Source organism: Phoenix dactylifera, chromosome 7 (assembly GCF_051530095.1).
Source record: "Phoenix dactylifera cultivar Ajwa chromosome 7, Ajwa_hap1_PhDact_Kaust_v1.1, whole genome shotgun sequence".
NCBI lineage: Eukaryota > Viridiplantae > Streptophyta > Magnoliopsida > Arecales > Arecaceae > Phoenix > Phoenix dactylifera.
In genome coordinates this window covers 20,437,073-20,460,920 of record NC_143196.1, presented here as the reverse complement: position 1 = coordinate 20,460,920, position 23,848 = coordinate 20,437,073, and the positions used below count along the sequence as shown (strand labels likewise).

Here is a 23,848-nt window from a genome sequence, read left to right as displayed (position 1 = left end):
ATAAAAATCTGATTTTTTTTTTATATGTAAATGCTCATATCTTGTATTATTTTCAATTCTCTTCTAAATATCCATTCAGTTTCATTTTGGAAACTTTTCCCATGTGTTTTGAATGATTTAGTGACATCTACATTTATTAGACTCCAGCTATGTCATCTCCACCAGAACTAGTGCTATGACAGTCAAGCATATTATTGAATTATATGTTATTATCAGAAGTATTGTTCTTAACTATTATGTTTCTTAATAATGAAAATTCTTATGCCTATTATATGACATTGAACCTTCTAGTCAGCTAGTCAACTCTTAATCAGCAGGTATAAGAGTTGGTTTTAGCAAATCATTAACCAAGGGCATAATAGTTGGTTTCAGTGAACTCTAGCCCACAGCTAGAATGGTTTGCACATCAGTGGACCTTTGACCAGCACGTATAGTAGTTGGTCCAAGCGAACCCTTAGCTAGTGGGCTAATTGCTTATTGAGTCCATGCCCAATTATATTAATTGGTTACATAAATTGATATTAAGTTCATTGTACAAATTGTTTTCAAATTCCAATTCATTTAAGTCTTTTCAAGTGTATCCTAGTGTACTCAAGTATTCTCAAGTAGTGAAGGTGTATGTCAATGTTTTCAAAAAGGCCATATTAAAAACTATATTTGTTTTAAATTGAAAAAAATCAGAAACCAAGGACAAATATCTATAAACACCTAAAGACATTACATGAAGGATTGCCTTCACATAGCATGACCACGCCTTACCAATAATGAAGGCCCTGCCCCTATTGGCCCCAAGCAAAATACGAGCTGAGTTCACATTAGTTGGATGTAAGAATGCTATAAACCAAGGCAGCGAGAGAGGCTACATGCATCAATAAGACACCAGTAATAGTATCTTAATTGTGTTCGCCATAGAAAGCCAGAAGTTTTACTTGCAAATCCCAAATATTCCCACTATTTTGAGAACTAAACTAGTTGTCACTACCTATTTTCAATTAACGGTCCCACCTTTTCCATACCAGCAAATATGGTTCATGCTACTTTGTCATTTAGAGAGAATTCACATGATATATTCATAAAAACGTAATCAGCTAGCATGCAACATATTTTTTTGTTTGTACAGTTTCTGAATTTTTTCCTTTCCTCTTCCAATTCTTTTGCTTTTATTTTCTTAAATATAGGTAATGTTTGAACACTTTTAATAAATACTGGACCAAAACCAGGTTACAACAGAAATTACCAATATGTATTGGTTCAGGTTTGCACTCATATCAAGTTTTTCTAACCTTATAAGATAGAGTGGGATCACAGATTAGAGGAATAAGATCATTTAGTGTGGAAGATCCAGGGGAAAAAAGTCAAATAAGGCCAAATTAGATGAAAGAGGGTACATCTGCTTCCTTATGATAATAGGTGAGTTAGTAGATTCTACCCCACAGAATAAAAGCAAGAAAAGGGAAATCGCCATAAAAACAGGGAAATTGTAACCAAGATGATGGTCACTGCTGGAGAAATTACAAAAAAAGAAAGGAGTTAAAGATGCACAAAGATACCAGTTACTGCTCATAAACATTCTACCTTGAATCTAGCTATACCAGCACCTAACCAATGATCCTAATGATCAATCACCAGATTTGGAACAACCAAGAAGTCCAACAAAAATGAGGTTATTTTAAAGGCCAATGAACTTTTCAACACCAACCAGCAACGAAGTCATCAAAATCTAGCAATTATCAGGCAACATGAGCAGGTGATTGTGTCAGAAAGAGAATAAATCACTGATGTTGGCTAAGTTAATCTCTCACAAATAAATGGGAGGGTCAGATATATATAGCCTTCCCCACATGCGGAGAGGCTATTTCCATTGCAATGAAGCCCGCCTCTAAGTTAATCACTCACAATATTGTTTAAAAATTTATATATTGGCATAAACAACATTATGCCAACCATGGTCCTTGACTCTAATGATCTATGGTCCTCTCATGCATGGTTAGTGTATACACATGCAAATGCATGAACATATGCACAAAAAGCTCTCTCTTCTCACACCAACAATTTATGTTGAAGTGTATCTAAAGTAATCCCTATTGGAAATTTTAAAAAAACAACCTATTTGACTACTTGCATAAAATGAATGCAATTATTTATCTTATCTATTTTTGCAGATATGATCTGTCTTGGACATTATTGGACCATTAATCATCATATGAATTTTGCCTTAGTTAATACACACATCTTATTAATTGATGCATACATAATGCAATGCAAAATGTTGACATAAGTAATGATACAATGGTCTAGCAAAAATTAAAACAGGATCTGAAGAGAAAAGGTACCCTTTTCTGCATATTTAATAATTAAATGGATTTTTCACTGCAAAATCCCCCTAAACTCCTGTCAATCCATTCACCTCATAACTAATACTTTGATTCCAAACGTCCTCTCTCCTCTGAATATATAGAAGGCCAAAACTTCAAAAATTTACAAAGCCAATCATGACCTACCTATTGTCATCCTGTGGTCACAGCAAGAAATGGATTCCAAAGATGACAAAGATGTGCACTTAGACTTCTACATTGTATTGACGGTATATCCATATGATATAACCTCCCATCTAAGTTGTTCAATTAGTAGATTAATCTGATTATGAATAAGATAATCTTCCAATATTTCTTTGGTTGAGTTAACAGGAACAAACATGTGACACTCAATCCATGGTAGCTAGATTAACCCCACAAGCCACTACTGTATGGAAAATTATCAGCAAAATCAGCTGATAGTTAATCACATGCAGCCAAAGACAAGTTTTGATTTAGATAAACATTGATTTGCTAAATTCTACTGCTAAGGGAAGCAAGAGGTTGATTTTCATAAACTAGGACAGTAGATTGGTGAATGGTGACTTAGGCAATCATGGGCAATCAAATATTCAATTTGAACAGAGACAACATTCGGATCGTTGTATCAGGAATTTAACTGCCGGCTAGCACAGCATAGCATGCAAAATACAAACCGCACTAGTGCCTTATCGACATGCAAGACTGTAATGGCATGATAGTCATCATCCCAACGCCAAGCCAGCATGTGATAGTTCAACCCTGCTTTATATTGACCTTACAAGACCGAAAAAAAACAACCTTTCCAAGCACATGGTCCCAAAGATTAATATGAGACTCTTTTACATTTGTTAATTAGTGAAGTTCAAAACTTTCCAGCTTCATTAAAGCAAACATCCCAGACCTTTCTGATTGACTCTTCAGTGTCATTGTTTTTCTTTTGTTCTTTTTTATGGGGCACTGGAGAGGAGGGAGTTGGGTGTGGCCTGAATTTTTGGAATGACAGGCTAAATTTTTATTCTGACAAAGTTAAACAGGTCAGCTTGCATATGATGTACTTGCTCTTTAAGACATATACAGGCATTACACCAAGAAGAGTCATAACCTAGTAAAAGATAGGAACCTTTGAGATTAGCTTTTTCCAATGTTGTGCCAGCAATTGCAATTCCAAAATATTCTGATCTTGTCCACTTCTTCCCTTTTCTAAAAAGAAGAGAGAATGGAAGAGGAGTTCCCAACATAAGGAGCATACCATCCAAAAAGTGCAAGGAGTCCATTCCATCATCTAGGAGATCAGGTTCTGTTAAATCCAGCAGGATATCTTAGAGTTATTTCCATCAGAAACCTAATAATTTTTACAGTTGCCACACTAACATAACAATTCAAGTCCACAACCACCCCACCCATTCCTTAACCTTAAATATTAAAAAGTTACTATCCCCTAAAACTAACAGAAACTAAGATGCATGGAAATTAGTGAAATTGGATTACGGAGCAAGTCAAATTTTTAGGAAAAAAATCATGACTCATTTCTAGGATCACCTTCAAAATGTAGGAAAGAAGACAGAGCAAAGGGAATCCTCAACCAAAAATTCATGTTTCATCAAGTCCAATAGGCAAAAGCCGCTCAATAACTCAGATATACTCCAAACAACTCGAGGATTTATTAATCAATATCTGAAAACAGAATTTCTGAATCCATATCTATAACCTAGCCGCATCCTAAACCCTTTGCACTAGAAAAGTGTCACATTTATAAGATTCATTATCAAGAAAACAAATGCGATAGTTTGGTCATGTGCTAGGAAGGTTATTGCCTAAAGAGGTTTTCAGATTCTTTCTTCAAGAAATAAATAAGGGAGCAAAAACAGAAAAATTCTGATGAAGGAATAAGACAATATAGGGTCATATGGATGTGTCATTAATTGTGCCAAATAAGCAATAATCCTTATCATGAAAAATCTATGACAAAATTTGGAACCAATCCATCATAAATATATTACAAGTTATGTAATTTTCTCCTGGTCTTTATCATAACTATAATTCTTATGGAGACAACCAATAACTAACAGAAAACGACATAGCACAAAGAGAAGCAACATCTGGTTGTTTGCTTTATCTTTACCCTCAGATATTGAAGTGAGACACACACGCGCATGCTTCACACACATAAGCATGCAGACACATACACAAATAACAACACAATTAACATGCATGTGGTGCGCACGTGCACATACAGCACATAAGAAAGTACAGGCATATAATGATAGTTACCATTTAAATCCAATAGATAAAGAAGAATTAGACTCTTGAAATGTTTAACCCTTTATAGAAGTTAATATACATACATTACCATATTAATAAGCCAGATCATTATTTTTCATGTTGTTCAGATACTAATTCCAGAATTTTAATTCTTTGCCCAAGTTTTAATTCTTCCACCATTCCATTGGATCTTGGTAGTATCACTTCATTGATAATACAAGTACAAACTCACATATCATTTGAATTTTGTGTTTTCAAATGATCTACTTTAGTTCTCGTAAATTATTTAAAAAGAAAAGCAAAAAAGGATGTAACACTAGAAAATATCAGCTGCCCCTGCATAAAAAATTGCAAATGTGCTCGAAAGTATTTCCAGCGCTTTAAAATGGTGAGCAAAATTATTATCTCAGGATATTAGAGATAGAGGTAGTAATTTTGAAAAGATTTGAGGAGATTACCTCAGAGTTTGGTTATAAGCAACAGGATGTGTTGCAAGGTGTATCATTGTTTGGGCAACTGAAGCAACATCATTGAGTTCTCTAATATGCAAAATTGAACCAGGGGAAGGAGCAAAATCCTGGATATTTGGAGCACCAACGACAACTGGAACAGCTCCTGCAAATTGTTAACATGGATACAACATTTTGTGAATGCAATATTTGAGCTATAAATTTGCAAAATCAGGAAAATCACCCACAAGATTATTCCAAAATAGCAATTTAGTTTATGCACACTGAATAAAATCTCAACTTTCAAGTGATTCGTACAAAATAGACACATGAAGATAAAGTTGGGGCAGAATGCTCTTGAGAGAATTTAGCATCAAATGCTTCCCAATGAAGAAAAGTAATAAAACTCTCAAAATGGATATCCACACCATTGATCAAAATCTACGATATATAAAATACCTAAAAACAAGCATTTTTAAGGTCTTTTACCAATGCATCAAATGGATGCAAAACCAGGGGTGGCTGGCTGGCTGCAAAAGCAAGATTTGGACAACTCGTAGAGTATTGTCTTCAAGCCCAAGGCGAAAGGCGAATGCCAAAGGTGATAACATAAATAGGTCCAAGTTGTAAACGGGTCGACCCAACTTATCCCTTTTATCAAATGGTTCAAGTTCAAGTTTAGAATCCTCACCTGTCAACCCACTCCAACCTGTTTAATAATTGAGTCAGGTCAACATGATTACGACCCACCAATTTCGGACCTGTTTAACCCATTTAAATCATTTAAGACTTGTTTAACCAATTTAAAACATATTTTACCTACTTAACCTGATCTGACATTTTTATTAAACAATTTATGCAGGTCAGTCATGTTACCTGTTTAATAAAAAGGTCGGGTTTGGGTTTAGAGTTTTGACTCGTTCAATAAATAGGTTGGTTTCGAGGTGATAGCTATTTGACCCCACTTGCACTCGACCGGACCCAACGCATTGCCACCCCAATACAAAATATACAATTTTAGTGGTATCATATTGTGTTTTGTTTGATCTATAGTCTAGAAGCATCTAATTTAGCTAAAATTTGATAGTATATGTTTTAAAATAGTTTATATTAAGTTCAATTGTTTGGAAATGCAAATCATACCACTAAAATTACAACCATGAACAGAAGTATCATATTGTCATACTTAAGTATTATATGGTCATATAGCTATGAGTATTAGGAAAATAATCACAATTAAAATTCAGAAATATTAAATAGATAAAAGAGTATCCAACTCACTATCACAAGTTCAGAAATATTAAATAGATAAAATTCAGAAATATTAAATAGATAAAAGAGTATTATGTAAATCTAATACTACACCAGTCAAATAAGCATACCTGCAACAAGGGACTGAAAGAATTTTTCTGTAACATAATCCTCCTCGTTAGAATTTTCAAAAGCTAAGCTGAATTTATACCGCTTTAAAGCTTCCACTTTGTCGACTGCATTAAGAAAACAATATCATTACATGTAGGTGCACCATTTCAATATAACTGGAATCACAAGAAAGTACAAATTTTGCCTAATGAGATGACAATTCGAACTTCAAACACTTATTTGCTAAATCACTTTTGGTTGATGACCAAAATGAAACATTTCAACAACTTTTGGATTGGAAACTTATTTATATGAAGAATTAAGAAACAGAAAACAATGAGAAAACAATAGAAAAATAAATGAGTCAAGCAAAAAAAATCAATGGCAAAGTGTACTATTACTATTATTTAATATTTGAAGATGATATAACTGCCAGTAATGCTCAAAAACTTTATTTCACATTTGCTTGAATCTTGAAACCAAGGTTCGCCGTACCGATACCGGTAGGCGTACTGGTCGTCTACTAGACCGGTACGGTTCCGGTTTAAACCAGTATCGAACCGAAATACTCTTCTCCGCCCGAGCCGGAGAAAAAGAGAACGAGAGAGCGAGCGGGAGAGGGAAGAAGGGAGGAGAGGAGAGGCCGCCTGCGGAGGGCCGCGAGGGGCCAGCGGAGGCCAAGGCCGCGTCCGCGTCCCCTATTTCTTAGGGGACGCGGCCGCGGCCTCGGCCTCTGCCGGGCCCCCACGGGCTCCGCCGCCCCCCGGCCTCCGCCGGCCCCCCGCGACCCTCTGCGGGCAATAGAGGCCTCTCCTCCCTCTCTCTCTCTTCTTCTCTTCGTCTTCCCCAGCTTCGGCTGGGTTCGGCCCGTACCGGTTTCCACGGCTCCGGCGTACCGGGTACGGGCGGGTTCGTCAGACCATGCTTGAAACCATTGCCACTAAATCATTAAGTTACCAATCAATAACCAAGATAAACGAACAACAAACAAGCAACAGTATTAAGTATCAAAAAACCAACTACCAACTATGTAATAACTTCTATCAACTATAAAGTAAAAAATATTGAGCAAAAATATGTGTTTGATTTAGGAAGACACCAATTTAGTTTGCTAAAATATATTGTACAAAATATTTTGGATCCACAAGTACACACACAGTGATAAGTGCTAAATAATGCATAAATTAATATCTTATTCATAGCACTTATCATCATTTTAATTCACATATTTTAAATATTCAACTAAAATATTGTGTTACCTTCATCATTACATTTTAATAAATTAAAGGTAATTAGTGTTTTACTTATTTATTTACTGGTCAAAATTAATGTGTGCAGGTCAGGACGAACCCATCATTTGTCTGGCTCATAACCATGAAGACTGATCACACTAGAGCATACGTGGCAGCTATCCCGAGTGACACATGCCTATATGCCGAAGTACATGGGATTTAAAAAGGGAGATTATGAATACTTGGATGGTGGGATTATTCTGCAAATAAATTATCCATCTAATCCTTCCACGTATTAGAGTTCCCTCAAGTTTCAGACATCCATTCACATCTCAGTCATATGCGTGTCCTAGCCAGAACCAAGCCGTCCCTATATCCAATTTCCTCCCAACCGAACATCCCTCCTTCCTAATATCATGGACCATCAGCCTTCATTCCATCGCGTTCAAAGCCTCCACATCACTTCCCAACTTCACCAAATTCAGTTTCCTTCACGCGTCCGGGATGTATGCTGCGAACGACCACCAAATCTCCCAACAACTTCCTCCCAGCTCTCAACAAATTCTCCCGAGCATCACGATCACTTCACAACCAACCGTGAACAGCATCCTCTTTCTCCGGTTTCAATCGAGTTCAGCCCAACATCCCGCGATGCAGCCGTCCACGCACCTCCCAGCGTCCGCATGTACTCCCCTTCTTCATCTAAACTGCCAGCCGAATCCAAGTTTATCCCCTGTTTCCAGTGCATCCGCGGATCAGTAGCAACGGCTCATCTCATTTCTTCTCAGCCATCATCCCGTTAGTAATCATCCTTATCCATTCCCAGCCGCGTGCGGATTAAACCCATGCATTGATCTAGCTTCCCAGCCTCAAAACAGAGCAACCGATCTTCCCTACAAACTAGAAGCCGTCCGCGATTCAAGGCCCTTCCGAGACCCATCTGCCAACCAACCCCAGCTCACGAATCCATTGGTTTCTTCCTCCCGTTCGGATTGGTTTCCAACTTCCCTCTGCATCACATTTGTGATCCCGCATCCAACCGGAAACTTCAACCAAAACCCAGCTTCCGCTAGATCCCGTTCACAACCACCCACGGATAACTCCCCTGTTACGAGATCTTCCCAGTGTTCATTTCCTCCCAACGGAACAAAGTTCATCCAAGCTCCCATCTGCCGAACAGAGTCCGAGTCTCCAGCAAATCAAATCAGCTTCTTCCCAACGGCATTCACACTCCAACTTCATCTCAGCCATGAGCATCAAATCCCCTGCATCCAACGATCAAGCCATCTGTTCAAAGTGATCCGTTCCCAGCTTATCTTCTTCCCAACTCTCGGATCAACTCCATTCAAACCACGTCGTCAGCTCCCAACCGAGATCCTTGCTCCACGTCCTCGCCATCCCCGAGCTCCAAGGATGAGCATTCAAGCCGTTCCGCTTCCCCTGTTTCCGGAACCACCTCATCCCAACAGCATTCAACCGGATCGAGCTTCATCCTTGCGAGCTTCACGGCAACCACTCCTGCGTCTTTTCCGTGATTCATCGTCAACCGGGGTGCTGGTGAAGCTATAAAAGGAGGAGAGCTTTCCTCCTTCGGATCATCTCCCTCAGAGGCTAATCCCACGGGAAGAAAGAAAAAGTAAAGGGAGAGAGTAGTTTGGTTATTTTGGGAATAACTTCCCATGTATATAAAAATATAAGATTGAAGTGCTGAGGGAGAAAGAAAGGGAGCTGATCATGAAGGAAGAGACGGGAGCCCGCTGCTGTGCTGCTGCTGCCGCCCACAACTTCATGGAAGGCTGATTTCTTCACTAGGGCTGGATGTAGCCCTAACAAAGGGCCAAGGGTTTTTATATTTTGATTTCTATTCTTGGAGTTGTATAAACTTTATTCTGCTTCTAATGAATATTTTATTTCATCTCATATTTAATTTCTGTGATTTTAAATATGATGTTTATACAACTGTTCTTCATGATCACTAAGTAAATATAAGATAGTCCATGCTTAGGGAAGATGCGATGTGCTGCCACCTTAGATTAGGGTAGACATTTCATGCCAACCGAAGATGGATTATGCCCAAATTACTTTTGTGAATTTTTAGTTAAATGCTTATTAGGCTTGTAGCCAATTTGCATGTTTATCCAAGAATAAAATAAAATATAATTAATCCTTGTTCCGATGTTAGTGGTGAATTCCTTGCCCTAGGTTCTCCCAAACTGATATCTTTTTAATTGCATTTTGCTTTATTAAAATTCCTTAGTTTAATTTTCTTCACCAACTTTTCCTTTTTAAATATTTTATTTTTTTTAAAAGAAAAAACAACTGTACCCCAATCCCTGTGGATCGATACCCGTAATCACTATCCTACCAGATATGTGCTATTGCGTGGTCTTTAAAGTTGACTATCAATTTTTGGCGCCGTTGCCGGGGATTGGTAGCATAGTTGTTTTTCTTTTTATTAAAAAAAATTTTTCAAAAAAAAAAAAAAAAATTCGAAAAATAAAAAAAATAAAAAAAATAAAAATATTTTCTATTTTTGTTATCTCTCTTATCTCTTTTCTCTCCTTTACTAATTTTTGATTTTTATTTGATCAGGAACCAAAGAGGAAGTTTGGGACAATCAGAAATAGGAACTATTGAAAAAGGGAGGCTGTAGAGGTTTGCTTTGAAATAAAAAAATTTTGCTGGGGAAATTCCCTTTGGTAACATCTAAACCATTCTTATTTAAATTTTCTTGTGTGGTGATTGTTTGATTTTAAATTCAGCAAAAGTGTGAATGCATGCTTGATACACATACACCAATTAATCAGCACATAGTAAGGGCAATCACCCCAACAAGATAAGAACTGGATTTCATCACCAGATTCTTGCCCAAATTAGGTGAATTAATTCTCACATAGCTATCACATTAATTAAAATCAATTAGACGTTGGCCCCTAGGGACATTCGAGCTCAATAGGACGAAGATCACCGAAAGTTGCACCAATTTCGCTCTGTGGCTTAGTTGATGTCTAGGCAAGCTTTGTCCCTTTAAGGGAGACAGTTCATCTGTTCGAGGCAAGTGGTTTTTAAGTGGGACCTTTGCAAAGCATCGTGACCCCCCCACTTACCTGGGAGCTTACCTGGTCAGCTTAGTCATTAGACCGGATTGGAGGCTTAGGTGCCCTCTTCAAACCAGTTAGGAGCTGTCTAGTGGTTTTAAGGTGAACTTAAGGAATTGATGTGTTTTTCTTTTTAGTGCATGCTTGACTGAATTTGACTAATCAGAGGAGTCTTAGTGTATGCTAGGGTGTCGTTCCAGGTCTCCTGAATTAATACCTTTTGACCCTGAAATAGAGCGTTCTATTAGGACCCTTCGAGCTAAAATCCGCACTTATAAAACCCTAGGATCTGCTTCACCTATCAAGATGGCTGAAGAACAACCCAAACTCCTAAAGGAGTACTTCACTCCTTCCATTTATACCTCTCCATCTTGTATCCGACTACCTGATACCACCGCTGCTGCACATTTTGAAATTAAGTCTAGTGTCATCCAAATGCTTCCCTCTTTTTATGGACTTAACAATGAAGACCCATATAAACATTTGGATGAGTTCCTTGAGATCTGCACTACTGTCAAAATTCAGAACTTCACTGATGATGCTCTGAAACTTAGGCTGTTTCCTTTTTCCCTTAAGGATAGAGCTAAACAATGGCTCCACTCATTAGAAGCCAATTCAATTCTTTCATGGGCTCAAATGCAACATGAATTTTTGAAAAAATATTTTCCCATAGGAAGAACGAACCAATTTAGGCGTGCGATCACGAGCTTCTCCCAATCTGACGGAGAAGAATTTCATGAAACTTGGGAAAAATTTAGAGATTTACTCCGAAAATGCCCGCATCATCAAATACCCAAATGGCAATTAGTGCAATGCTTTTATGACGGACTATCCGAACGAAATCGTCAAATGGTTGATGCTTCTTGTGGGGGTACTTTCATGCTCAAAAGTGAACATGAGGCATGGCAATTGTTTGAGAACCTTAATGAAAATTCCCTTCACCATGCCTCCTCCGCTCGTCAAGCACCCCCGAGTTCTCAAAGAAAAGGAACCATATTTGAAGTTAGCCAGTCCATAGGTCTATCTGAGAAAGTGGATGCATTATCCCACAAATTGGACCAGCTAATGTCTAGAGAACAGCTTGTAAACTTTCATCAAGTACAAGTATGTACTCTCTGTTCTAGCCCATCTCACACTGTTTTTGAGTGTCCTTCGGCAGCACAATTCCCCGAATTCGTGCAAGAACAAGTAAATGCTGCCCAAACACAGTCCCGACCGGGTAATGATCCATATTCTAACACTTATAACCCGGGGTGGCGCAACCATCCGAATTTTTCTTGGAAGCAGCAGACTTCCAGTACTTCCCAGCCTTATTCCCAAAACTTTCAACCATACCAGACTGTTAATCCCTACCGTCCTTCGACTCAATTTCAACACATTCCCCCAGCACCCCAAAGAAACACAGCCTTTGAGGAGAAAGTGTTGACCTCCCTTCAAGGTTTGGAAACCATTACACAATTGGTGCACTCTCACACGCAATCTATCGCCAAGCTAGAATCCCAAATGGGGCAACTAGCTAATGCACTGAACAAGCGAGAGGAAGGAAAGCTTCCAAGCCAACCAGTGAGTAATCCTAGGGGACAATACATGGCTCAAGAAAATCAACCGAATACAATTCATCATGAACAGGCCAATGCTTTGACTACCCTAAGGAGTGGACGTGTAGTAGACAATAAGATTGGGGAGGGTAACAATAAAGAAGGTAAAAAGGAAGAGCAAAATGTATCACATGACAATCCAAAACCTTCTTCTTCTTCAGCTCTTCCAGCTTCTGCCCAAACTCATATTCCAAAAGTCCCATTTCCTGAAGCTCTTAATTCACCCTCTCCCTTTGGCAAAAAGGAAACTTCACTAGAGGAGATGATGGAGATTTTCAAACAAGTTAAAATTAACCTTCCGCTTCTTGATGCTATTCGACAAGTTCCCTCCTATGCCAAATTTCTCAAAGACCTTTGTACCCAAAAACGAAAATCTAGGACACATGTGCCTAAAAAGGTCTTCCTAACTGAACAAGTGAGCTCCATCCTCCAACACAACACCCCTCCAAAATTCAAAGATCCCGGTGCTCCCACCATCTCCTGTGTCTTAGGAAATAATTTCATTGATCGAGCACTCTTAGATCTAGGGGCAAGTGTCAACATTTTACCTTACTCAGTTTACGAGAAACTTGGGTTAGGTGAGTTAAAACCAACCTCGGTATCCCTTCAATTGGCTGATCGATCTGTAAAAATACCACGAGGAACAATTGAAGACGTCCTAGTCAAGGTAGACAAATTCTATTTCCCAGTCGATTTTATCGTCCTTGATATGGAACCTGTGCCTAATCTTAAGAAACAGATCCCTATGATTCTAGGTCGTCCCTTTTTAGCTACAGCCAATGCAAGTATAAATTGTAGAACTGGGGTGATGAATTTATCTTTTGGGAATATGAAGGTCAAGTTAAATATATTTCATGCCTCTGATCAACCCGCAAAGGAAGTTGAGTGCTTCCTAATAGATAAAATGGACGATCTTTTAGAAGAAGCCCTTCCCTATATTTTGGCAGATGAACCTTTGAAAACATGCTTGGCCCATTCTGACTTTAATATAGACAAGGCCATAGAAGCAGTTAACTTTGTGTCCGACAATCAGTTTTCCACAAATTGTCTTCCTTGGAGAACTCGACATGAACCTGGTATGATATGATTAAGGATGCACTGCGTCTGGCTGAAGACGTTAAACTTAGCGCTTGTTGGGAGGCAACCCAATTTTCATAGGTTATTTTTGCATTTTTTTCTTGTCGCATTTTTTTTTATTATTTTCTTAACAGGATCCCTCATATTACTGATGCAACTACGGTAAAACGCTTCTATCCTCCATATGCATCATATTTTCGTCCAAAAAAAAAAAATAAAACAATAAAAATAATAATATAATATTCAAAAAAAAAGCAAAAAAAAAAAAAAAAAACATTGAGGACAATGTCTGATCTAGGTTGGGGGGTATAGATTCGAATTTTTGAAGAAATTTTTCGAAATTTTTGATTTTGTGAATAAGTATTTCATCTCAAAAAAAAAAATGAATTTTAAAAAAAAAAAACAAAAACAAAAAAACAAAAAAAAAAAAACCTAATTTCTATGCTTTAGTGCTGAAATGATAAACACACAAAGTATATAAAATCTAAAAGGCCCAATAACTAGTCAGGAGTAAGTCAATTTGAGTTCTTTTCATTAAAAATTCTTTTAGCAAGTTGTAAGATAATTTTTACTTTGGAATTTCACAACACACATGGCCTGCACTTCTAAGGATTAGGTTCAACATTATGTTACTAAGTTTAGTAGCAACCTTGAGTCCTGATGAATCATTCCTATCTAATTCACTATTATCCCGTATTTATGTTAAAAAAAAAAGAGAGTGAATTTAGTCAGGTACATCGAAAAGGGCTACCTATTGTCAAAGGTCAGCGGGCTTGTGATGATGAACCCGAGCATAGGTCCGTAGGGGAGTCTTGATGCCTAACACCTTACGCCATCTGGTGTGGGAGTGTTGACTGAGTGCTCGCTACACGGAGGAATCATTACAAAAGTAAAAGTGCGTAATTTATAAATCTCAAAAAAAAAAAAAAAAAAAAATGAAAGAAAAAATTTTTAATATTGACCTTGAAAAAAAGATGATAGTATGAAAGCTATCGTTGTAAAAATTCGAGTAAACTGGAATATTACAGATAAAGCCCATGAGGTATTAAAGTAAATATCCACAACTCTCGAAATCCTGCAAGATAGAATGATTTTGAATCAGTGATTAGGTCTTATCTGATCAATTCTTGGAAACTACTAGTTTTAGCAGTATTTTGGAGAATCTAAAGCCTTAGCTTGTGTATGGTCCAAATATCACCGAGCACCCAAGTATAAATTAGCCTTACAACTCTCTAACGGAAACTTAATGACTTCAACTTAAGTTGCATCTTGACCTAGGATTTGGGCTGACTTAGTAATAAAACTTTGTGTGCTTTTGAAATTCTTGGCACTTATGCATTTGAAATTAGATTTTATAAATCAATAAAATAAAATTCTTTCGACTGCAGTTTGTGGGTATCTGAGCCGGAAACCCTCACGAGACAAAACTCGTCCACTAGGGCCACCTAGGGGTTTAAAGCCTTATTGCATACGGTAAATGCAATCGCGATTCCTGCGAAAGTGAGTTAGTTTTTATTTTGCTCGAGGACTAGCAAAATGTAGGTTGGGGGGTGTGATAAGTGCTAAATAATGCATAAATTAATATCTTATTCATAGCACTTATCATCATTTTAATTCACATATTTTAAATATTCAACTAAAATATTGTGTTACCTTCATCATTACATTTTAATAAATTAAAGGTAATTAGTGTTTTACTTATTTATTTACTGGTCAAAATTAATGTGTGCAGGTCAGGACGAACCCATCATTTGTCTGGCTCATAACCATGAAGACTGATCACACTAGAGCATACGTGGCAGCTATCCCGAGTGACACATGCCTATATGCCGAAGTACATGGGATTTAAAAAGGGAGATTATGAATACTTGGATGGTGGGATTATTCTGCAAATAAATTATCCATCTAATCCTTCCACGTATTAGAGTTCCCTCAAGTTTCAGACATCCATTCACATCTCAGTCATATGCGTGTCCTAGCCAGAACCAAGCCGTCCCTATATCCAATTTCCTCCCAACCGAACATCCCTCCTTCCTAATATCATGGACCATCAGCCTTCATTCCATCGCGTTCAAAGCCTCCACATCACTTCCCAACTTCACCAAATTCAGTTTCCTTCACGCGTCCGGGATGTATGCTGCGAACGACCACCAAATCTCCCAACAACTTCCTCCCAGCTCTCAACAAATTCTCCCGAGCATCACGATCACTTCACAACCAACCGTGAACAGCATCCTCTTTCTCCGGTTTCAATCGAGTTCAGCCCAACATCCCGCGATGCAGCCGTCCACGCACCTCCCAGCGTCCGCATGTACTCCCCTTCTTCATCTAAACTGCCAGCCGAATCCAAGTTTATCCCCTGTTTCCAGTGCATCCGCGGATCAGTAGCAACGGCTCATCTCATTTCTTCTCAGCCATCATCCCGTTAGTAATCATCCTTATCCATTCCCAGCCGCGTGCGGATTAAACCCATGCATTGATCTAGCTTCCCAGCCTCAAAACAGAGCAACCGATCTTCCCTACAAACTAGAAGCCGTCCGCGATTCAAGGCCCTTCCGAGACCCATCTGCCAACCAACCCCAGCTCACGAATCCATTGGTTTCTTCCTCCCGTTCGGATTGGTTTCCAACTTCCCTCTGCATCACATTTGTGATCCCGCATCCAACCGGAAACTTCAACCAAAACCCAGCTTCCGCTAGATCCCGTTCACAACCACCCACGGATAACTCCCCTGTTACGAGATCTTCCCAGTGTTCATTTCCTCCCAACGGAACAAAGTTCATCCAAGCTCCCATCTGCCGAACAGAGTCCGAGTCTCCAGCAAATCAAATCAGCTTCTTCCCAACGGCATTCACACTCCAACTTCATCTCAGCCATGAGCATCAAATCCCCTGCATCCAACGATCAAGCCATCTGTTCAAAGTGATCCGTTCCCAGCTTATCTTCTTCCCAACTCTCGGATCAACTCCATTCAAACCACGTCGTCAGCTCCCAACCGAGATCCTTGCTCCACGTCCTCGCCATCCCCGAGCTCCAAGGATGAGCATTCAAGCCGTTCCGCTTCCCCTGTTTCCGGAACCACCTCATCCCAACAGCATTCAACCGGATCGAGCTTCATCCTTGCGAGCTTCACGGCAACCACTCCTGCGTCTTTTCCGTGATTCATCGTCAACCGGGGTGCTGGTGAAGCTATAAAAGGAGGAGAGCTTTCCTCCTTCGGATCATCTCCCTCAGAGGCTAATCCCACGGGAAGAAAGAAAAAGTAAAGGGAGAGAGTAGTTTGGTTATTTTGGGAATAACTTCCCATGTATATAAAAATATAAGATTGAAGTGCTGAGGGAGAAAGAAAGGGAGCTGATCATGAAGGAAGAGACGGGAGCCCGCTGCTGTGCTGCTGCTGCCGCCCACAACTTCATGGAAGGCTGATTTCTTCACTAGGGCTGGATGTAGCCCTAACAAAGGGCCAAGGGTTTTTATATTTTGATTTCTATTCTTGGAGTTGTATAAACTTTATTCTGCTTCTAATGAATATTTTATTTCATCTCATATTTAATTTCTGTGATTTTAAATATGATGTTTATACAACTGTTCTTCATGATCACTAAGTAAATATAAGATAGTCCATGCTTAGGGAAGATGCGATGTGCTGCCACCTTAGATTAGGGTAGACATTTCATGCCAACCGAAGATGGATTATGCCCAAATTACTTTTGTGAATTTTTAGTTAAATGCTTATTAGGCTTGTAGCCAATTTGCATGTTTATCCAAGAATAAAATAAAATATAATTAATCCTTGTTCCGATGTTAGTGGTGAATTCCTTGCCCTAGGTTCTCCCAAACTGATATCTTTTTAATTGCATTTTGCTTTATTAAAATTCCTTAGTTTAATTTTCTTCACCAACTTTTCCTTTTTAAATATTTTATTTTTTTTAAAAGAAAAAACAACTGTACCCCAATCCCTGTGGATCGATACCCGTAATCACTATCCTACCAGATACGTGCTATTGCGTGGTCTTTAAAGTTGACTATCACACAGCACTCTTTTTATGCTAATTATAGAAAGTATCCAAACTCATGTTGCCAAAATGATAACTGCATGACTATTGATGATGACAGTGGTGATGTAGTAGATATAAATGAGAAATACCAATTTTTCTCACACTAAGGATTATACACCTTCTTATCTTAGCCATCTGCAATCCTTGTAGCATGTCAGATATCTTTGCTAACTGATGTCACAAGCAGGAAATGATGAAAACTATACTTACTTTCCATTTAAGAACTAGATGAGAAACTCTCAAAATTAAGGCATTGAAGTTTCCTCCATCGAAAAAGAAACAGAAAGAAAAAAGTCTTCAAATGAATTGAATAGATAGAAGAAGGGGAAACCCCGAAACCTTGAGTGGTTGTTCGTATTTATACACTTATTTTAGCATAAGAATGTTAAAACTAGATGTTTTCTTGTCACGAATCAATCCTTATCCTCTACATAAGACAGAGAAATATATAAACTTGGGTACAAAATGAAAGAGTAGATGCCCTATAAGCCAATCATTTGATGGGTTTCTCTTTGTAATCCTCCAAATCATGTACTTTGACACTCGATATATATCAATAAAGGCATTGTGTTTCATCATTTGCTGCTTATCTATTTTATTATTGGATGATGAACCCCATAAATTAGGACATTGATTTTAGGGTTATGATGAGATTATACCAGTGAGACCTAAAATCCTAAAATCCTAATTTAGAATATTCCCAGTCAAATTGGTATATTGAGTCGGGGATCAATATTACCGGAAAGACTGGCACATCTTATGTATGCTCAATGTAGAGGGTGATTGATCTCACAATCACTTGTGTGAGACACTAATACAAAGATGTGGGTGCTCATTAGAGGAATGAGTTCACTGAAATGACCAGCCATGAGAACACCTTATGGATTCTTACTTAATTATCAAAAGATGGTTCTCATAGTGGGAGTTGTGCAAGTGATCCTTAGACCTGAGATCACCATGGTACCTTGTGCACTTGAAGCTATATTTTGGTTTACCCTCATTCACGACATTGCGTTGTGTACGGGGTATTCTGGATATGGTGGATTTTGTACGAAGGTTGTGAGTAGGTCAACAAGGAATCAGTCACTTCTAGTAAGAGAAGGTAACATCCTACTTACTCTAATCTTATGATGATTCACGAAGCCTTTGATCAAAGCAAAATGAATATTAGAAAGAGTTTCTAATGTTTCATTGTTTGAATTATCATATAAAAGATTGAGAGAGACATGAATAAGTGATTGAGTTTGATATTGATCCATGCTCGAGCACTTATTCAGGATGTAGTATGACTGAGGGATTGAATTGCACAGTAACTTTCCACTGAAGGGTATGTTTGGATTTGTCCAATACATTCCTCATCTTCCGGGTAGACATGATACGTTGCTAGACGTCAATCATGTCTTGTGGGTTGATCGGATCAAAGAGTTTGATTAGATCAAAGCATCAGAAAGGTTCTGATTGCTAAGTCAGGTTTAGCACTAAATTGAACCTAAATTGGATTAGAGGTATTCTAATCAGGTTAGGTCAACTTGCACCTGCACCTACTGCTGGCTAAGATAAGGAACCCAATGGGTCACACACAAGGGAATTGATCAAGGGTCTAATTGGATTAGATCATGTTTGCAAGATGAACATGCTAGCACGTGTTGCAAACCCTAGCTCCTGATTCAAATTAAATTCGAATATGATTCTTAGATTTGGTTGATCTAATATGATTAGATCATGACCTAATATGGGTTAGCCAAGAGTTGAAACCCATTTGGCTTTAATTAGACCTGATTTGATTAGGTTTAATGTTTTCTTTAAGTTGGTTAAACCCAATTGGATTGGGTTTGATAGGGCCTTCACTTCACTGGTTAGCGCCTGAATCTGGACCACTGGATGGCTCTCTGGATGAAAGATCTGGACCGTTGCTCAGCGCCTGAATCTGGACCACTGGATGGCTCTCTGGATGAAAGATCTGGACCGTTGCTCAGCGCCTGAATCTGGACCATCGGTGATGGCATCTTACTTCTGGACCATTGGATGGCACCCTGGATGATGATGTCTTGATCTGGACCATTAGATGGCACCTAGATCTGGACCATTGGCTTTGGTTCACTGCATTTGGGCCCTTGGATCATCAGGATTTAAGAGGGAGATGTGAGAAAGAAGTTGATACACCCTTCTCCTTAGCACCCCATCATGATGGGATGCATCTCTTGGCACATGCCTCATCATGATGAGGTGTGTGGATGGGATGCATCCCTTTATGATGCATCCCTCCATCTCTTATAAATAGGAGGTGCCTTGGGGTTCTAAAGATCATCCAAGAAAAAGCCTCTCCTTCTCTCTCCCTTATCCCTTCTTTCTTACAAGCCTCTCTCTTTTGTCCTAACCCAAGACAAGAGGGTCTTCTTTAGGACAAAAAGGCTAGTGAATGTTTTAGAGGTAGAAAGGAAGAAGTGAAGGAAAATCAGCCAATTAAATCCTTTGGAAGGATTGAACAATTAGAATCAAGTTTTGGTGGAGCTAGAGTCTTGAACCCATTCCTGTGTGGATCAACATCGGAGGGTGAACATTTGGGCACCTTAGGACATCTTCAGACATATTGGATATAGCGTGATAGGTATTCTTCTATACCAAGATTATATTTTCTACATTATTTGGTTATACTATTAAGGTGATCTTGGCTTATTAGGGTTTCATATAATGGGTTTTATAAGAAAATTTTATAATCCCGTATCTTCCGCTGCGCCCTAGGGCACTGGGAAACCCTAACAGTGGTATCAGAGCCACCCTTAATCAGTTTAACCAAATGATAATACATGCTATTATCTTGATGCTATGAGATAGCTAGGTTGTTTGTATGCATGATTAGTTTATGCTATGAGATAGTGTTATATTCATGTTGTAGCACAGTATAATTGCTAGTACTAAATTATAGAATATGCAATGAGACCAATATAGTAGTATGAAAACTTTGGGCTGACCCATTCTGGAACAATCGACTCAGTTGGTGTCTAGGAAGGAAGCCACAGGTGGTTACTTAATTAGGACCTCACTCTCTGAGTGAGGGGTGCCTCCCACCTGCTTTCCTGGCCAATTATTTGATTGTCCTTTATGGTTGAGCTTAATGTTAGTAAGATACTATTATTTGAAAGCCCTCACTAAATTCATAATTAAGTCGTAGTGTTAATTGCTTTAAGCTGAGCCATTCTGAATCAATTGACTAAGTTGGTGTCTAGGAAAGAGGCTACAGGTGGTTATTTAATTAGGACCTTACTAAGTAAGGAGAGCCTCCCATCTGCTTACCTGGCCAACTATTTGATTGACCTTCATGGAAAAGCTAATTGCTGATATAACACTATAAAGGTCCTTCCTTCATGCTTAGATATTATTATGTCAATATCTACGCTAGCTTGTTGTGATTCCCACAAGGCTAGTATTAGGGATTGATATTGTAATATCTTGGTGCATATGATGCATATGGCATATTTTAATATGCTGCCTTGTTGTGATTCCCACAAGGGCAGCATTATTCAAATATGACTGTATAAAAATGAAGGGTTTGACTTAACTAGACACAATAGTTTGTTGTGATTCCCACAAGACTATATGTGTGCTAGAGGACAGAATAAAGTTGGGAATTGCATGGGATACAATTGGAAAGAGTTTCCTACCTTTGAACTTATAAGGGCTTGTTGTGATTCCCACAAGGTCTTTTATAAGGAATTTGGATCTCAACCCCACTAAGAAAATTAGTATTTTCTCGTTCATCATATTTGAGGGTTATGACATTCGATAAAAATAGTGGGAGTAACAATTAGATAGAAGTCCTTGTCTGATTGAATACATGTCATCATGATTGGTCTGCTTATATTAGTGTTCTTTGTAATTATAGATTAATTCTGCAAAAATGGCATCTTCACTCTCACTTAGAGGTATCTTAGATACAAACAAATTGACTGGTCCCAACTATGTGGATTGGTTGAGAAATTTAAAGATTGTTCTCACACAAGAAAAACTTTCCTACATTCTTGAAACCCCTGACCTAGGGTCAGCAGGGGAAGATGCAACTGAGGAGGAATTGGCCACATATCGTATGTGGAAAAATGATAGTTTGACTGTCAAATGTATCATGCTTGCTTTTATGAATAATGAATTGCAGAGGCAGCATGATAGCATGGATACTCACTCCATACTCCTTAACTTAAAGGAGTTATATGGTGAGCAGAGCAGAACTGCTAGATATGAGATATCTAAACAGTTGTTCCGTGCTAGAATGATCGAGGGATCATCTGTGCAAGACCACTGTTTAAAGGTTATAGACTTAATCACTCGATTAAGTCAACTTGGTTTTGCTATGGACAGTGAGCTCAGTCAGGATTTGATCCTGCAATCACTACCCGACTCATTCTCGCAGTTTGTCGTGAATTATCACATGAACAAACTGAATTCCTCCCTGCCTGAGCTTCTAAATATGCTGAAAACAGCAGAGTCTCACATCAAGAAGGACAAGGGTCCGATCCTTCTTGTTGGTGAGAGCTCAAAGAAGAAGTCGGGCAACAAGGGTTCAAAGAAAAAACTAAACCCTAAGAGTCGCATCAAAAAGAAGAAGGGAAAGAAAATCTCTGGACCCGGTACCTGTTTCCACTGTGGCAAGACGGGGCATTGGAAAAGGAACTGCAAGAGCTTTCTTGCAAGTGTGAAGCCTGATGCAAGTGTTGCATCAAAAGGTATGTTTTTATTACATGCCAATATGACATTAAGTTCTTCTGATTCTAATTCATGGGTATTGGATACCGGTTGTGGTTCTCACATATGCAAATCTTTGTATGGACTGCAGAAAATTAGAAGTCTGAAGAAAGGTGACTTCGAGCTATATGGCGCTGGAGGAGAATCCATCCAGGCTGAAGCTGTTGGCACCTACATACTGGAGCTACCCTCCGGAAAGTTCTTGAAGCTAGAAGACTGTTATTTTATGCCAAAAATCATTAGAAATGTAATTTCAATTCCTTTGTTGCTTAAGAAAGGATTCGAAATAAATGGAAAGAGCAATGGTTGCTCTATTTCTTTATCTAATGAGTATTATTGTCATGGCACTATGGAAAATGGTCTTTTAGTATTATGTCTTAATAATGTTATGTTTCATATTGGCAAAGATAATAAAAGAAAAAGAGAAAATATTAATAATACCCTCCTCTGGCATTACCGATTAGGTCATATTAGTGAGACAAGGTTACATAAGTTGTATAAAGATAAATTCTTTGACCCTTATGATTTTGAATCATTAGGAACTTGTGAATCTTGTCTTATGGGTAAAATGACCAAGTCTCCATTCTCGGGACATGGAGAAAGGGCAAGTGAGTTGTTAGAACTCGTACACACTGATGTGTGCGGTCCTATGTCAACTCAAGCTAGAGATGGATACTCTTACTTCATCACATTTACTGATGACTTATCAAGGTTCGGTTTTGTGTATCTAATGAAACATAAATCCGAAGCCTTTGATAAATTTAAAGAGTATCAAAGTATGGTCGAAAAACAAACTGGAAAGTGTATTAAAATCCTTCGATCTGATCGAGGAGGAGAATACCTTTCTAGTGAATTTTTAGACTATCTTAAATTAAAGGGTATACTCTCTGAATGGACACCTCCATATACGCCACAATTAAATGGTGTAGCTGAAAGAAGGAATCGTACCTTATTAGATATGGTACGGTCCATGATGTGCTTCACAAATCTTCCAATTTCCTTTTGGGGACATGCCCTAGAAACTGCTGCATTAGTATTAAATAGAGTACCATCTAAGTCTGTATCTAGCACTCCATATGAGATATGGAAAGGAAAGAAACCTAATCTTAAGTATCTTAAGATATGGGGTTGTCATGCTTATGTCAAAAGAAATTTTGGACATAAGCTAAGTGCTAGATCGGACAAATGTATATTTGTAGGTTATCCTAAAGACAGTTTAGGATATATCTTCTATGATCCTACCGAACAAAAGGTATTTGTTGCTAGGCATGCCACTTTCTTGGAAAAAGAGTTTTTCTTAGAAAAAGGCAAGGATAGAAGAATTGAACTTGATGAAGTTCAAGACCTACAAGGTGAGACACATAATAATCCTCAACCAGATGTACCCATGGAAGAGGTACAACCACTACACACTACTCCTCTCCGAAGGTTAGAAAGAGTGCGAAATGCACCTAAGAGGTATGGATTTATCATTGAGAATGATGAAGCCCACATCATTGATAACGATGACCCTCTGACCTATTCGGAAGCTGTCAAGAGTAGGGACTCTGACAGATGGCTAGACGCCATGAAATCCGAGATAGATTCTATGTATACAAACCAAGTGTGGACTTTGGTTGATGCACCTGAGGGAGTGATT

The 23,848-nt window shown here is 38.5% G+C and overlaps 1 protein-coding gene across 1 annotated transcript in view; it reads right to left on the bottom strand.

Annotated features, from left to right (window-relative positions):
- LOC103719837 (glycoprotein 3-alpha-L-fucosyltransferase FUT11-like) overlaps positions 1-23,848 on the bottom strand; it is a 74,560-nt gene that overhangs the window by 24,272 nt on the left and 26,440 nt on the right. Inside the window, exons 4-5 of the mRNA XM_039118463.3 lie at positions 6,430-6,534; positions 5,057-5,213 (exon numbers count right to left, since the gene is read on the bottom strand). Coding sequence (XP_038974391.1) covers positions 5,057-5,213; positions 6,430-6,534 — 262 coding nt within the window. The remainder of the gene's footprint in view (positions 1-5,056; positions 5,214-6,429; positions 6,535-23,848) is intronic.